The sequence below is a fragment of the Cynocephalus volans genome, chromosome 17, assembly GCF_027409185.1.
Source record: "Cynocephalus volans isolate mCynVol1 chromosome 17, mCynVol1.pri, whole genome shotgun sequence".
Taxonomy (NCBI): Eukaryota; Metazoa; Chordata; class Mammalia; order Dermoptera; family Cynocephalidae; genus Cynocephalus; species Cynocephalus volans.
Genome location: NC_084476.1, coordinates 40,604,571 through 40,621,220, shown reverse-complemented (window position 1 = coordinate 40,621,220; position 16,650 = coordinate 40,604,571). Strand labels below are relative to the sequence as shown.

Genomic DNA, 16,650 nt, shown 5'->3' with positions numbered 1-16,650 from the left:
TTAATGTTAGTCTAAACAATGCAATAAAAAAAAAAGAGGATAATATTGAAAAGGAGTGAAAATTAGCAATATTTGCCACTATAAAGTTGTCCAGTTGGAAAACCCAAGAAAAATCTACAAAAAATTAAAAGGACAAAAAGAGCTCAGGAAAGTCAAGTTATAAAATACACAAAAACCAACAGCTTTCCCTAATGTAAGCAAAACTCAAAAAAAAAAAAAAAAAAAGATAAAAAACACCTCCACTGTCAAAGGCAAAATACTATGGAATTAACAAATGTGATTTAAAACTACAAAACTTCATTAAGGCACACACTACAACACATAAAAGAGAATAGATGGAAAGAAATTGTGTTAATAGATTAAAAGACTCGATAATGCAAAGATGCCAATTATTTCTAACTTCATAAGTTTAATGTATTTCCAATCAGTGTACCAATGAGATTTTTGCAGGAATCCTGACAAAAACTTTTTAAAAAGTGTATTTGGAAGGGGAAAGAAGTATGTGATGAAAGCCAAGTCTTTTTCAAAATAAGAACAGCTAAAAGGATTTACCCCACTAAGCATTTATCTGTATAAAATTAAAATAAGTAAAACATGTAATATTGGTGCTGCAATAGAGACAGATCAATAGAACAGAACAAAGAGTGCAGAAAAGATCTAAGTATAAATGGAAACACAGTGTGATTAAAAATTTCATGTTAAATATATAAGGAACTGGTTGAATTGTGGTACATCCATATGAAATAAAACAGAACATTACACAGCTATTAAAAATGAAGTCAATTATACAAATGAAGATGGCCACATATAGCATGAAGTTAAAAAAAATTTATAGAATAAGAAATACAGTATGATTCCTGTGTTTTATATACATTTATTTGAGAGTCACATTATGAATAGAAAACATCTGGAAAGACAACACTAAAATAGTACCTGTCACCACCTCTAGGATTGTAGTGAAGAGAGGATATAAGATGGAGGGTCCATCAGTCAGAATCCCAACAGTAAAGAGTTGGCAAATACAAATTAGAATAACCAGAGGAGTATTTATTTATAAAAGGAATAACTACAGAGTTGTGGGGTGGAGCAGCACAAGCAAAACAATTATTGCTCCTAGAGGCCCACCAAAAACACAGGAGACAGAGATTACCAGAACCCAGGTTATATTATGCAGGTTACCCTAAGAGGTCAAAGGATTAATATTCTGACCTCCGTCTCCTCCAGCCCTTCAATCCAGAGGGCCTGAGAGTTTTTATCTGGAGAAAAAAGTCAGGTAGAAAAAGGTATAGGACAAATCTGGAGAGATAAATGTAAGATATCTGCCCCAGATTTAACTTTTTATAAAATTAATTACACTACTAAAAGTACAACGTCTTCATTAAAAAGTAAAACCTTACATAGAAAGCTAAAGTCCCACCCTTTGCAATCTTGGATCCTTCTCTCCAGAAGTAATCATCTTTGTTATTTTTGTTTGGTGGGGTATACCGTTAACTTTCTTCTAGATAGAGAGACACATCATACACAGCACAATAAAATACAGAATTGTCTTATGGGGTGCTATTGATTTAAAAGAAATGGTATTACTCTATTCCATTCAACCCTTTTTCCCCACCATTTTTAGTTCAGTTAGCAAATAATGCTCAAGAAGCCAAGATGGACAGTTTGATTCTTTCTCCCTGGTATTATTTATGTTCTTCCTCAGTGACTCTCAAAATATGCAGCTCCCCCTCGGCTGCATTAGCGTCACCTAGGAATTTGTTTAAAATGAAGATTATCAGACTCCACCCTAGTGAGGTACAACAAAAGCTCAGGTAGTGGGGCCCAACCATCTTCCTTTTAACAAGACTTCCACATGATTATTATGCATGCTAAAGTTTGAGAACCACTACTCTATTGCCTGGCTACGCAAAACATGCTCCACCATCACTTGGGTCCTTGCTAGAAATCGGCATTTTAATAAGACCTCCATGTGATGTATAAGTAAAGTGTGAGAAGTGCTGGTCTACCTCAAAGCCATAAACCACAACCCTGATCCATATTACCCCATACCTATCCATGCAATGTCTATGAGTGGTTTCTGGGGATGAGAGTGGGGGAGGCCAGCAGAACCAGAAGCAGTTTTTAATCTCTTTGAATACGAAACTATCACTTATCAGTCCTGTGGAAAAAACATCAGCACAGCATGCCCTAGTTAGAGCATGTTAGCAGTGTCATCCTCGTGTGTGACAGACAGCACATAACTACCATTAAACCACCTTGGAAATCTATTCCTCGTATACATCAATGTTATATCACAAGTTATTTTTCTTTTAAAACAAGTGAATTTCAATTTTAACCCAGGCATAATAAAATTGCGAAGACTAGCTAACCTTTGTTTGTATCGCTAAGTGGGAATACAACATCTTCAAACAAACCATGCGGATATATGCCTTCTCTGTTCTAACAAGAAGATCTTTACCAACATCTACCCTCCACTTTCCATGCCACAGCCCCCACCTCCATGCAGCTGGGAGGAAGGGGGAAAATATCTCCAGCATTTCACCTTTAACTTCCTGCTGTCTCCTCAAATGCTCGTAGATTTCATTTTAAAACCTGCCACCCTAATGCCCCGGCCTCTGCCTCTGCCTCTCCCTTTGCTCCTCTCTCATTTTCTTCCACTGAGTCTCAGGTTTGTCCTACTGCAAATATGCTGATTCTCTCAGGAATCTGCAAGTGAACTACATATACATTGGTGCTTAAGAATCGTACAGTCTCACCGCTCAATGCAGCTTCACTCAACCTAACACAACCATCTGCTTTTTTAAGGCACTTCCAGTTTCACTTCTAGCTCCTACCAGGCTTCCGCCCTGCCCCAGTGCAACACATCCCCTTTCTCTCAGCTTCCCAGACCCAGGAAGTAGCAAGGTCAATTCCGTGGGGCCAATGCCCAATTTGACTTGCCTCTCCCTTCTTAAAGCAAGCTTGGAATTAAAATCTCTAAAGCTCCCTTTCAATTTGACAACTTTTCTTCGTTAAAAACAAAGGGATCTTAAGCTTTAAAACAAATTTGGGCCTTGGGTATTTAATTACAAAGCATCAGGAAAAATAATATAAGTATTCTATCAAACAACTTTATTTCAAAAGGAAACATGTTTACATCTCAAATGTGCTAAAAAAGATTTTGGTATAGTAAAACTGGTTTGATTTCTACCCCCACTCCACTACTCCTTTTTACACTTCTACAACATAGCTCCAGAACTGCTTGTTAAAATCACTTCTGTCAATTGAGACAATTCATTTTTTAAAAGATTTTGTTCTGCCAAAAGTTAGACTCAAAATATGTACAATATTATCTAAACATTCTAGAGTCAAATTCTTTTTTTCTTCCTTTCTTTTTTTTAAAAGATGACCGGTAAGGAAATCTTAACCCTTGAGTTGGTGTTGTCAGCACCATGGACTCCCAAGTGAGCTAACCAGCCATCCTTATATAGGGATCTGAACCCATGGCCTTGGTGTTATCAGCGCCACACTCTCCCAAGTGAGCCACAGGCCAGCCCTCTAGAGTCAAATTCTGATTTCGGTTTTGATCTCAACACAGAGTTCATGAGCTGCTCATAAATTCATTTTAGGAAGTCAAATCGTTTGACTTGTTGCATTGCTGTATTTTGGGACTGTTTGTTTGTTTGCTTTTTTTTAGCACATATTGGTAGCTTTTACTTAAAGCTTAAAAATATCATGGAACAGTAATCATTTCTAACTGTTTTCAACAATAAATGCTCAATTTTAACAGAAACACTGGATAATTAGGTCACAAGAGTTCCTGACTCATTTTCTTGCTATTAGCAAAGACAGTCAACAATGACTTCCTTAAGATCCTCCAAACAGAAGCTGGCTGGTTAACTCAGTTGGTTAGAGCGTGGTGTTATAACACATAACACCGAGGTCAAGGGTTCAGATCTCAGTACCAGCCAGCAGCCAAAAAAAAAAGATCTCCCAAACATATCAAATTCTAGATATATTGTGAGGCTAAGGTTATTAAGAAACTCAAACCAGTGAGTGTGTGGATACTCAATTATCTGGATTAATCAGTTTTTATCCTGCTTGTATAGAAGGAATGTCTTCCTACTGTGAATTAATTGCGTACTGTTTAGTAATTTTGAAAGGTGAAGAATTAATTTTTCCTTTCTAGGTATCCATAAGCAAAGTAGGAGAAAAAGATGGAGTTGGCAGTGCTCAACTCAAAAACAGACCATATTCTAAAAGTCTATAAGTAGTGTACCTGGTTTGACCTTAGAATCCCATTTTCCTATAGAACATTTTTTAAATGGTAGATTCTCAGGATGGCTCACCAATGCCTATTAAGTCCACAATACAGATGAGATACATTAGAAACACCACCTATAACTGCTTATGAGAAAATTTACAGAACATCAGATCCCAACTTTAGGCCACCCATCACCTACCTAATGAAACAGAATTTTTAACAAGCATTCCAACCGATTTTAAGGCAGCTCATGTAGGAACCACTGTGCTAGACTATCTTCCTCAAATAATCCAGTTTCAGACAGTATCAACACCAGGCTCTCCAACTGATGCCTGGAATGTTCATACTCAATGCTACTAAATAAAGGGAAATGTTTATGCTTTAGCTTATGACAAATGAGAGTTTATTATGGAAACAAAGAAGATTTTTTAAAAAGTTTAACATCCATTCTTACACTGATTTGAGGAGGAAGGAAGTTGGGGTACTCATGCACAAAAAGGTGGAATTCAGAAGTTACTCCAAGCAGGGCCAAATTTTTCCTTGAGAAGTTTTGTTTCTGTTTAAGTTCCCAAACAAGCACTCAGTTAAGATCCTAATGTTCAGAATCAAAGACCACAGGAAATTTTCTAAGAAGCAACTTTAAATATGCCTGATTTAAAGTGAACCCACTCCAGTGCAGATACTCCCACTCTTGATGCGGAAAAAGCAATGAATAACTAAAAAAAAAAAAAAAAAACCCCACAAAAAAAGGAGTGTATTTCTCAGGAGGAGCAAAGGTAAAACTAAAGACTGCAAATTCTCTTCAATGGCTAAAAGAGTGATCAACTTTGCTTATATTCAGTCTTTTGTTACCAAGACTAACTGCTGAGTTTGCTGATGCTAGATATAAAGTGAGATTCAGTAAAGCATAAAGGTTACAAATACAGATTCTGGAACTAGACTGACTGGGTTCATATCCCAGATAACGCTCTTAATAGCTGTATCATCTCTAGCAAGTTATTTAACCTCCCGGTGCTCTAGTTTCTTCATCTGTACAGTAAGTATGATATAATATCTACCTTAAAGCACTGAAGTGAGGATTAAATGAATTAATCCACATAAAGTACTTAAAATACAGCCTCATATATTCTAAGTACACAATAACTGACCACTACTACCTAGATATTAAAAAACAAGTAGGATTTTGGAAAGCAGAACAGGCATTCCAAGCTGAAGTTACAAAGAAACAGAGGTGGAAAAGTCATACACATATGGGCTTGTCAAACACTGAGTGCTTGTTTGGGCATTTAAACAGAAACAAGGTGTTCTATTTCACCGGAGAATAATATTTGTGAGGAAGAAGAGTAGAGATTAGAATAATGAAGACCCAATTATGCTGACTTTGAATGCCAGACCAAAAAATATGGCTTTTACTTAGAAAGTAGCCACTTAAATTTTTTCATCTGATTAGGTCTGTGCTTTAGCATGGTTAATTATCAAGATTATCATATCACTATTATTAGTTCAATTTTTATGTTCTCTGCTCTCATTATTAAGGGCCAGCAATCCCAAAAATGCATTTGTTCTAACACACGTCAGACTATCACTGAACTGTTACATAGTTGAATCACCTCTGAAATCCTCATGGTGCCTAGGACATAGTAGGCACTCAGTAAACGTTTACCAAATCGTTACTTTTAGTGGCCACCAGAGTGTCAGGGGTTAATGCCTAAAAGAAATATATATTAAAAAATGAAGCAAATGAAGTAGTCCAGACAATAGTTTACAATTAAGGACAATAAAGGGGCTAGCCAGTTAGTTCATTTGGTTAGAGCATGGCGCTGATAACACCAAGGTCAAGGGTTCAGATCCCATTATTAGCCAGCCACACACAAAAAAAACTAAGCTAAAATATAAGTCACTGCTGAGTAACATACTTGACTAAAACAATAGGGTAAAAAACCAAACTTCTTCTTCATTAAAAGCAGATAAAATAGATCCTTGTGATTTTTAAATCTCATAAAATTAATTTAGCTGACAAATTGGTACAGCTTTTTCAAAGGATTATTTGGGCAATGTCTTTTTAACAGACTACACAACAGTCTTATGTGAAGATAAATATATGGTAGATTTCCTCAAACCAGAATGAAATCATGCTGGACAGTAAGAATAAAGGTACAAATCCTGATACGACTCCAAGTAATTAGAGGAAGGGCTAGCTTACAGGAGCTGTAGGTTACCATGGAGTACACAGTATCTACCTGTACACCACAGATGTCAGTGTTAATTATAGCAACTAAAAGGGCCCTTTCCTCTTACTCTGAGTAAGTGCTCCTGGAGTCCACTGTCCTAAAGATAACCTTTGCTTGTTTGGTGCATTTCTTTAAAAACATAAACAAAAGCAAAACCAGCAGTTTGTTTGAGATACTAGTAACAAGAATATGTAATAATTAATATAATAAGAAAAAATATTTTCACTAAAAGATTGCCAACAGCGCTTAGAAGCACATCAGGATAAAATGGTTGATTTACAAGTTTATTAACCACATATCCCCAGATGAATTGATTTTTTTCTGATGGTGGTAGGGGGAAATCAGGTTCCCAAAAAATGTCAGTCAGCGTTTACTTTAAAAAAAAAAAAAAAAAAAAAAGAATAGTGGGAACATCCCTCAAGGAATAAGCAAGTTATATATTTGGCTTTCTTGGGCAATCAATCATTCTGGCAATCCAAACATAAAGCAAAGGAGACCCAGATTTCCACATACCCTCTTCTAAAGTACTTTACAGTTACAATTTCAGGCTCAAAAAAAGAAAAAGAAAAAAATCTCCAAGCTCAGTTTTGTGTTTTAAAGCTTCAAGTATCTTGCAAGTATTAGAATTTAAAACTCTGTTCACTTAAACATGTTCCTGTCAGCATTACCAACAACGCTCCATTAGCCACTTTTGGTACCATCTCTAGATGATTTTTAATCCCCGCCTGACTTCTTACCAACAAGTACTTGGATACCATCTTTACCCTGCTTGCCCCCATTACTTGGTTGTGCTTAGGGAATTATAATTACAGTGATCCAGCCTTTAGAACATCCTCAGAGCACAAAGCCTCTTTGTATGATTTGCGGGAGTTGCCTTCCAGGCCCAACAGCAAAGGGTGGTTGATGGCAACAGAGGAAGAGGAGCTGAAGCTGCTATGGTGGCCCTCGATTCTGGTTCAACGTTGTTTTGGGGTTTTATTTGTGGGTGACCAGCTAGAGTTCTGTTCAGCCTCTGCACCCTCTCCCAGGTGTGGGTGCAGGGAGGAGCAGGGCCTGTCCCTACAGATGGGCACAATCAACATGAAGTCCAGAAGGCCAGGGAGCAAAAAGAAGCAAGAAATAAGGGAGAAAAGCAAGCAAGAGATGTCTTGAAGTGCACCCCTCTGTGTTCTTCTCAGGACCTCAGGTAATGAAGTTTCTGACAATGAAGGCTATCACCCCAATAAATCAGTGGTTAACACTGGCATTACTGACACCCAGTAGATGCTCAAATATGTATGGAGGTGGCAATAAAAATCTACATAGGAAGACAAATCTATAAAAAAAAAATTTAAACACGATAGCCCAAAGGCCAAATGAAAAATACTTTTTGTTACTTACTCCTCTCTATTTGCAAAAGTAATTATGAAATGGATACCTCTTTTACTTTCAGCTTACCCTACTTTAGTCTGAAAAACTGCTCATTTTTTAGTTCTGTGACAATAAAACAGGTTTCAACAGAAGATCAGCAAGCACCATCTGCGGACACTAAATCAAAGGTGCTGAAGTAGGGCTGACCAGTTAGCACACTTGGTAAAGCACGGTGCTGATAACACCAGGCTCAAAGGTTAGGATCTCCATTTTGGCCAGCTACCAAAAAAAAAAAAAAAAAAAAAAAAAAATGCTGAAGCAGAATGGACAGGTAACTTTTCTAAAACTCAAGAAACATCCCAAAAGCATTACGAAATGTCCTGTTTACTCTTTTTGGGAGGCAGCTAGCCCATATGGGGATCCAAACGCTTGACCTTGGTGTTATAACACCATGCTCTAACCACCTGAGCTAACTGGCCAGCCATACTCTTTTCTTCCATGTAATATTTTTTCCTCTTACCACTTCTTCCCTTTTTCTTTCAACAAAATCAAATGATTATATACCTCAGACTCAATCTCTCACTCCCTTATTTTTACACATCTTAACAGAAAAGCAAAAAATGTAGTGATAGCTTTCTATATCATGAGTTGAGGGAACTACTGATAAATCCTGGTATAATCCCATCATTCATCCTCCTTGACCTGCCCAACATCACTTCAGTTAACTGTTCTAAGCAGTCCTAAGAATAGCACTAATATCCACTAGGGCAGAGCAGGAAAAAACTGAAACCACTTTGGGCAAGGCCCATAGGTAAGAAGTGTTTATTCTCCTTGTGTGTGCATAAGACCATTTGTTAAACATTCTTTTATTTATATATAATTTCTTCAAAAAAATTCCTTCAAGACAACAGCAAAAGCACAATGAAACTCTCCATCCAGCACCCTAAATCATGTTTAAAAATAATAAAAAAGACAACAGAAACCACTTCAGATGTACCTCTCCCTTGAGCCCCAAGAAGAGTTGTCCATGACAACTGTTCTGAAAAACACTCTGCCATTATTTGCAAAAGCAGTAGGAAGTCCAGTCTTGTCCTTGGTTGGTCACCCCCTTCCTCTCTCTCCAAGAAAAAAATGAAACAGCAGGAAGCGTAAACAACCACTTAATGGAAAATACAAATGGGTAAATATTTTCAAAATTGGCTAAAAAGCCTCAAGTCTTCAGAAATTCAAAAACGCAAGTGTGGGAGAAATAGGAAGAGAAAAATAACATATTTACCCCTCAATGTAAGCACTGTAAGAATACAAGAACAAATGTGGCACACAGCTACTTCCTCTCCTTCACTTACCAGATACTTTTGTCTTTTTAATGATTTCTCTTTCATTCCATCTTTTCATAAATAATGATGTTTTCTAAATAACTGACTCTACACATATTTCTCTAGCCTCATAACAAAGTTTACAATTTTAAGCTGAGCTCTTTGATTCAGCTGAGCATGGTGATGAAAAGCCAGAGTCGGCCCCTTACCATGAAAAGTTCACAGAGAGGCCTCTTTTGGAGCCCCAGGTGCAGCACCAACCCAGCCTTCATCATAGAGCCCACAATGAGTATGGATGGCACAGTTAATTGCAGCTGGACCAACAGTTCCACAGCTGCACGGTGGTGCTAGTTCACAGAGCACCTTTGTGAGAATTAGAAAAAGGCACCCCTACTCTGAGGGAACACAGTTCTACACTAGGTACTCATCACCTTGGTAAGTGGAGCACAAAATGGGTTTCCACCTTTACTTGTCACCCCAAAAAGGTGTCCTTGTGCTGAGCACAATCTATACAGTACTTTGCAGAAGCCCTGCTAAAACATGTACCTAGGACAACGCTGCACCTCCAAAGTGGATTTCCAGAAAGAAAATCAACAAAGACAAACAGGCACTTCACAAATTTTATTATCAGGAAGCCTCACATTTGTTATACATTCATTCCCAAACATGTTAGGAGTAGAACAAAAAAGATCTAACAGAGAAGAAAAACTAGCAAATCTCGAAGAAAGGAAACTAACTTTTCCATCTTGAGGGATAATCAGTTGTTTCCTAAAGACCCTAATCTTTGACCACAGGTTCAAACAACTGAACCTCCAATGTACATCTTAAACTAAAACTCTAAAACAATCACTGTCATCTGCAGAGGGATGAACCACCTTTCTCTTAAGAAAGACATGATCACATACGTTTACCTTTGGGGGTTTACTTCTTCAAATTTGCTAATTTTCCTTCTTTACTAGACTCTTTTTGCTCTTATCCTATAAAACCACATATAGTTGGCACATGTGATTAAAGTCTGTAAAACCTGAAAACATCCTTGGTGGGTGGTCGGCCCCTTTGGTACCTGCATGAAAATAAGAGGAATTAACAACCTGGATTAAGAAGGGTATGGCATCCAACCTTATCATTCTTTGCTCCATAAAAGGGTTGGACCCTGCATGGGTCCACATCCCTCCCAGTCCTCCAAGGGCAGCCTGAGGAAAAGCCTGGGGGCTGGACCATGGCAAAGCTAAAACAGTGGTTTGCAAACTCTAGTGGGCATCAGAATCTACTGAGGAGCTTTCTCAGAATCAAATGTCTAGGTCCCTCCCTACACCTGATAAATCAGAGTGTCCTGGAACACACATATTCTGACAGAGCTCAAACTGCTGACTTAGGTCCACCAGAAAGTTTACAAAGACCGGGAAATCCTCCACGCCTATCAGCAGTTCCAAAATAAAAGTCATCCTCTGCAAAACTAGGTTTTGCAAGTCAGAAAGAGGGTGAAAAAAGGATCACCAGCCTGCATGCCTGATAAGTCTGTGCTGGGATGGAGCCTGTAACTAAAGTTCCATTATTACAGGACAAAAACTCTGTGTTCTATAAACAATAAAATTTTTTGATGTGAAAAATATTTTAAACATCTGAAAAATATTTAGAAAAATATACTGAATATCTCTGTACCCTACACCCAACATTAGCAATTCTTAATTTGCAATTACCTGATTCAGATTTTTTTAAGTTATATATAGAATTATACAGGTATAATTAAAACCGTCTGCATACCACTCTCCCAATCCCATTCCTCCTCTTCTCTTCCTCAAGAGAATCATTTCTCTGAATTTGGTGTTAGTCATTTCTATGCATGTTTTTCTACTATTACTACACATTGTACAAAGCCACAAACAATATTATTTTGCATGTTTTCAAATTTTATACACATGTAATTCTGTAAGAATTCTTCGTCTGACTTGCTCCCCTACCCCATATTATGTTTTTGAGAATCATCCATTTTAATGCATGTAGCTATAGTTTATTTTTCACAGTGCTATAATATTCAATTGTGTGGATCTACCTAAAGATTTACGTATTCCCCTGTTGGTGGATGTTTAGGCTGGAATGAGCATTCTTGTACTTCTTTTGTTCTTACTTTCTTAAACAAGCATGCAAAGATTTCTTAAGAGTATAGACCCAGAAATGGACATTTTAGGTAGATGGATATGTCTGCTCACCTTCAAGTAGACATCACTATACTCTCCAAGGTTGTTGTACCCATTTACATTCCCACTAGCGGTGTATTAATGTTTATTTCCCCACAATAAACATTCCCTTACTAATACCTGGTTATCACAGCATTTAATTTTTGCCAATCTGATGGGTGTAAAATGGCATCTCACTGTTTTTTCAATTTGCTTTTCCCCGATTATAAGTCTTTGATGAGTAAATTTCCTTGCTTTTTAGTTTTTTAGAAAAATCGAACCCATCTTGTCTGAATCAGGGCAGTTCTTCCCAAAGCACCCTGTCAACAGCAACCACAGCTGGAAAGCTGAGGTGCAGGAGAGCAGCCAGAAAACAGCTGACTTAAACAAGGAATCATTTTGGACAAAGGACCTTAATTAATGCATTTGCTAATTAGTCTCTCCCTTCCCTCTTTTGTCAAACCTTACTTCCAAGATAATACTACAGGCACTTAGGGTCTACATCCTCAGAACAAGTGCTAGAAAGGGTGATGGGGTGCTAAAGGTAGAACGTTTCTACAAAAGTATAACAGTCCTTACTCAAATAAAATGAATTGCAGACCAGTACATTTACTCAAGCTTGCCAGATAACGTGGACTCTAACAGACTCCTTTCAAACTCATCACATTTGTCTTTCTTTGAAATATACCAATCTTTTTCTCTAGACTAGACACCCGCCTCTCCCTTCCACAACTCTTTCATCTTCTTTCCCCTACCATGACTGAATACCCTCTCCTTTTTCCCCATTCTACAGCTTCTATTCTCTAGCTCAACGGGACCCTCTTCATTGCCTGTAACCCGTTGCGCTCTCTCCTTCTCCTCTAGAACTGCAAGTCCTCTCCCCTTTCCCCTTCCAAGATGCATGCACAGTAAAAACAACCCACCTAATCACCCACCCCAAATAAAAACGGAAATCCCATGCATTACATGCAGGGCAGGCGGGTGACTAGTCCCAATCCTTCCAGCTTCCTTCCCCCTTCACGCCTGTGATAGCTTTTCTTTCTTCGAGAGTTCTCCAAGTGTGGTAGGTCCAAACCACCTGGAAAAAACTCATATGGCTTTCTGTGGCATAAATGCCTTTACCAAGACCATGCATGCATTTCTGGTTTTGGTGTGAACGAAACTCGGGCCATTTCGTGAAAAAGACACCTTACGGGCGTCTCCACAAAAGCGAGCAAGCCTCGCTCCCATTAATTCCGGCAGTGGTGGGGAAGGTGGCCTGGCAGAAAACAAACGGTCCCCACCAGAAGAAGTTTCCGAAGCTCTGTCCCACTCACTGAAGAAAACCCTCTCTCCCCGACAGCACACCCTTCACAGAAGTCTCTCCCCCTGCAGCTCCCCAAGTCGACTCCCCAGGGCACCACACCAAGCTCCCAGTGTGGCCCATGCTCCTCCGTCCCACCCCTCAAGGGATCTTTTCTCCTAAGCCAGCCCAAAAGGGGCTGAGCGGGTATGCCAGGAACCAGGGCCTAGCCCCCGCCTCCCAGGTCAATCTCTCTCGGTTCTCCGGGGCTGGGGGTTCTGCCTGCTCCCAGCCTCCTCTGCTGCGCCGGCCCAGGGTGGCCCTGGGTCCCAGCCAGGCTACGGCTCGCACTGGTCAAGTGACCTTGGGTAAGTCACTTCCCCCTCTAAGCTTCAGTTTCCTCCTCCGCAGAGCGGAGACCTGAACAGGTCCTGCCCTGCCCACCCTGGGGGAGGGGGCTCCCCACTGCGTGGGAAAACGCTTTGTGAGCCGCTCGGCGCGGCACAGCTTACGGGGCTCTGGGTCTGGACAAAGCTGACCCGACAACGCTCCTCCCCCTCCGCGGGGCAGGGCGGCTGGACCACACGCCTTCAGGCCTCCCACCCCCGGGACCGACGCACGCCCCTCCCCGCCTAGCCCGCTCCTGGACCCCCTACCTGCTCCTGGCGTGCGGCCGCAGGCTCCGCCACCCTGGGCGCCCGTCCGGAGAGGCCCGTGGCCCGGAGGGCTGAGGCGGTCGGCAGCGGCAGGCTCGGGCCGGGGCGGCGGCGGCGGGGGGCGCGGGCGACAAGGGGGCCCGAGCTCGGTGGGGCCCGGCCTGGGAGACGACGACTGAGGCTGGAAGTGCGCGGCGGCGGCGGCTGCTGAGGCGGCGGCGACCGCGGCGGCTGCGCTTGCGCTCATGGCGGGGCCGCGAGCAGCGGCTCCGGCTACGACTCGACTCCGGCGCGGCGGGCGCTGGCTGGGCCCGGGCCGGCGGCGGCAGTGGCGGCGACGGAGGCGGCTCCCGGAGCGGGAGGAGGCGGAGCCGGGAAGCGGCGGTGGCGGCGGGGGCGGGGACGCGGAGGGGGCGGGGACGCCGAGCCGCCGCCGCCAATGGGCGCCGGGCTCCTCGGCCGCCGCTCCCGGGGCGGCGGGCGGGCGGTGCCGAGGGGTATCCTCGGGCTCGGCTGCTCGTGAAGGCGGGGAGGCCTTACGCCGGTCGTCCGCCGGGAGAGCCCTGCTCCTGGGGCTGCTCCGCCCCCTTCCCCCCCCTGGGGCGCAGCCGCGGGTCTCCCGGGCCAGGCCGCACGTGACCCAGGCCCGGCTGCTCCTGGGCTCCGCTGCGCGGCTGCCTCCGGCGCCGGTGTCTGCGTCCGCCAGTGTGCCGGAGGTTCAGCGGGAAGCTGCTTCTCGCCAGTGCACCCGCCCGCCGGCCTCGCGTTCCGCGGGTTGTGCCGCCTCGGCCTCCTTCCTCCTCCTCTCCCCACGCTATAGCCACAGCCTCCTCTCCCTCTCGGATGTTTCCTCAAAGTTTTCCCCCTTTAAGACATAGGAAAGAAACTCTCCCTTCTCTTAGGCTGTGTTTCAGAGATAAATCAGTCCCCGCGGACCCAGAGAGGATAGCAGAGGCAGAAACGAAAGAAATGGAGACGAGCTGCCTTCCCTGAGTCCTGGAGACACGTCTTGAATTCTGAGCAGAAGCCAGCTTGGCTCAGCCCTGGCCCCTCATCCCTTTCTCTGACTTTCTCTTCTTCCTGAAAGACAGAAAACCGTCCAGCCCGACTGGGCCTAGTCTCAAAAGAGCCAGAGGCTGTGAGGTGAGAAAAGGCTTTTGAGCTGTGCTGACGGCTTTTCTATGAGGGGAAAAATTCTGCAGGTTCTTGACCCTCTTGGCCGCCCTCCTCTCCTTGGATATGATGTTGGTCACTGAACTCATTTTTTTGTTGTTGTTTCTCTCTCATATCAAAGCCGTAGAAGAACAAAATAAACTCAGCTATGTGCTAAAGGTGCCTGTAAGTACAGGTGTGTGGGCGAGGGCGCAGCTAAACTACTGACTAGATCATTTCAATAAAGTGTTATCCCCAGCCGCACAGTGCTGGGTCTAACTCATACGAGATCTGTGAATGAATCTTTGGCAACAGACATTTCAAATTCCACCCTGACACCTATTAGGTGCATGATCTTTCATTCATACAGTCATCAGCAATGCTAGGCACTGGCGATACAATGAAAAGATACAGTCCAGGCCTTCAAGAGTTGATCTCCTTGGAGGATGGTGAGATATTCTTAGAAGTTAAGAATTTAAGGATGGGTAGAAGTTCACCGAGTGGGACAGGTTGAGGGAAAAGTGGACTGGGAAGACATTAAGATTATATTTGACCAAGAGACCTAAGATTTCCTGAATCCCATCCTTGACTTTCTGGTCACAGAAGAGGCAAGTAATACCATACTGCTAGCTGAGGCTTTGGATCCAATGCCCACTGTAGAACACCTGTAAACTACTGTATGGAGGAATTTTCTTTCCTTGTTAGGTCTCAATAGCCTTGAGCAGAATCGGGTCTATTTCTAACCTGAAGCCCAAACCCCAGTTTCAGCTCTTACAGTTCCAATTTGAGTGAACGCCTTGACCACCAGCCCTAGAAGAAAAAGGGCAAGTGAGCAGTTTAGTCAGTAACCAAAGGAGTCCACTCCAGGCTGCCTTGGGTCCAGGAAGAAGTAAGGGAGAGGGCCAGGCAAAGCCCTGGGCCATCTCACCTTGCCATTTAAGGGGAACAAAATAAAGAATGGATCACATCCATGTATGACATGATCTTTATCTCTCAAAATTTTCATCCTCCAGCAATGATTGGGAAGTGAGACAAGCATTATGGGTTTAGAAAACCACAGTTTAGTACTAAGGCCTGCAGCACAATCTGGGTGATGAGTGGTAAGAAAAGATCAGAATGGAAAGTGAAGCCCAGATCATGAAGAGTCTTGAATGTGATATTGAGGCATTTGAACTTAACCTGAGTGACTAAAGGGAGCCATTGGAGGGTTTAGTGAGAGAACAATGTGACTGGATTGCATTTCAGAAAGACTGACTGCTGTATAGAAAATAGATTGGAGGGGAACAAAAAGGGAAGCAAGAAAACTGACTAAAAAGCTATTAGGCAAGGGATGAAAGTGACCAGAACTGAGGCAGAGATGTTAGGAATAGGGAGATATTAAGGTGGCAGAATCAACAGTTCATAACTGTTGAGGAAGATGAGAGTCATGGATAACAAAGATTTTTGACTTGGGCAACTGGATGATGGTGGTGCTATTCCTGAAAATGGGCATACGGGATAAGAAGCAGAGAACTATGGCCCTGGTTAAATCATCTGTCTTCTGTGACTATCCAAATCAGGCAGAAGGGTTGAGGTGGCTGGATTAGAGTCACTATTATACAATCACGAATGTCCTTCTGAGACTGGGATCCAAAGATTTGCAATGGAGAGTCAAATTAGCAGAATTTCCCATTTCATTTTTTTCCCATGTTCTTTAAAATTGTGGCAAAAAAAAAAAATATATATATATATATATATATAACATAAAATTTATTATTTTAACCATTTTTAAGTACATGATGGTGATTTCAACTGGCATTAACTATATTCACAATGTTGTGCCACTATCACCATTGTCCTTTTGTAGAACTTTTTCTCCTCATCCCAAGCAGAAACTCTTTACCCATTGAACAATAACTCCCCCTTCACTCACCCTCCGCCTCACCCTGGCACATCTACTCTACTTTCTGTCTCTATGAATTTGGCTATTGTAGGTACCTCACGCAAGTGGAATCATGCAATGTTTGTCTTTTTGTGTCTGTCTGGCTTATTTCACTTAGCATAATTTTGTCAAAGTTCATTCATTTGGTAGCTTGTAATTGATATTTCATTCCTTTTTAAAGCTGAATAATATTCCATTGTATGGATATACCACATTTTGTTTGTTTATTCATCTGTTGATGGACATTTAGGATTTAGGTTGTTTCCACCTTTTGCATATTGTGAATAATGCTGCTGCTATGAACATTGGTATACATAAGTAT

At 41.9% G+C, this 16,650-nt stretch overlaps 1 protein-coding gene across 2 annotated transcripts in view; it reads right to left on the bottom strand.

The window, feature by feature from the left end:
• The window catches only part of RNF38 (ring finger protein 38), a 150,168-nt gene extending 136,654 nt beyond the window's left edge, over nucleotides 1-13,514 (bottom strand). Inside the window, exon 1 of one of the 2 annotated variants that reach the window (XM_063082296.1) lies at nucleotides 13,256-13,514. In XM_063082296.1, the coding sequence (XP_062938366.1) occupies nucleotides 13,256-13,502 (247 nt within the window). In that variant the 5' untranslated portion in view covers nucleotides 13,503-13,514. The remainder of the gene's footprint in view (nucleotides 1-13,255) is intronic. The other variant, XM_063082295.1, reaches the window with a different exon arrangement.
• Between the last annotated feature and the right edge of the window lie 3,136 nt (nucleotides 13,515-16,650).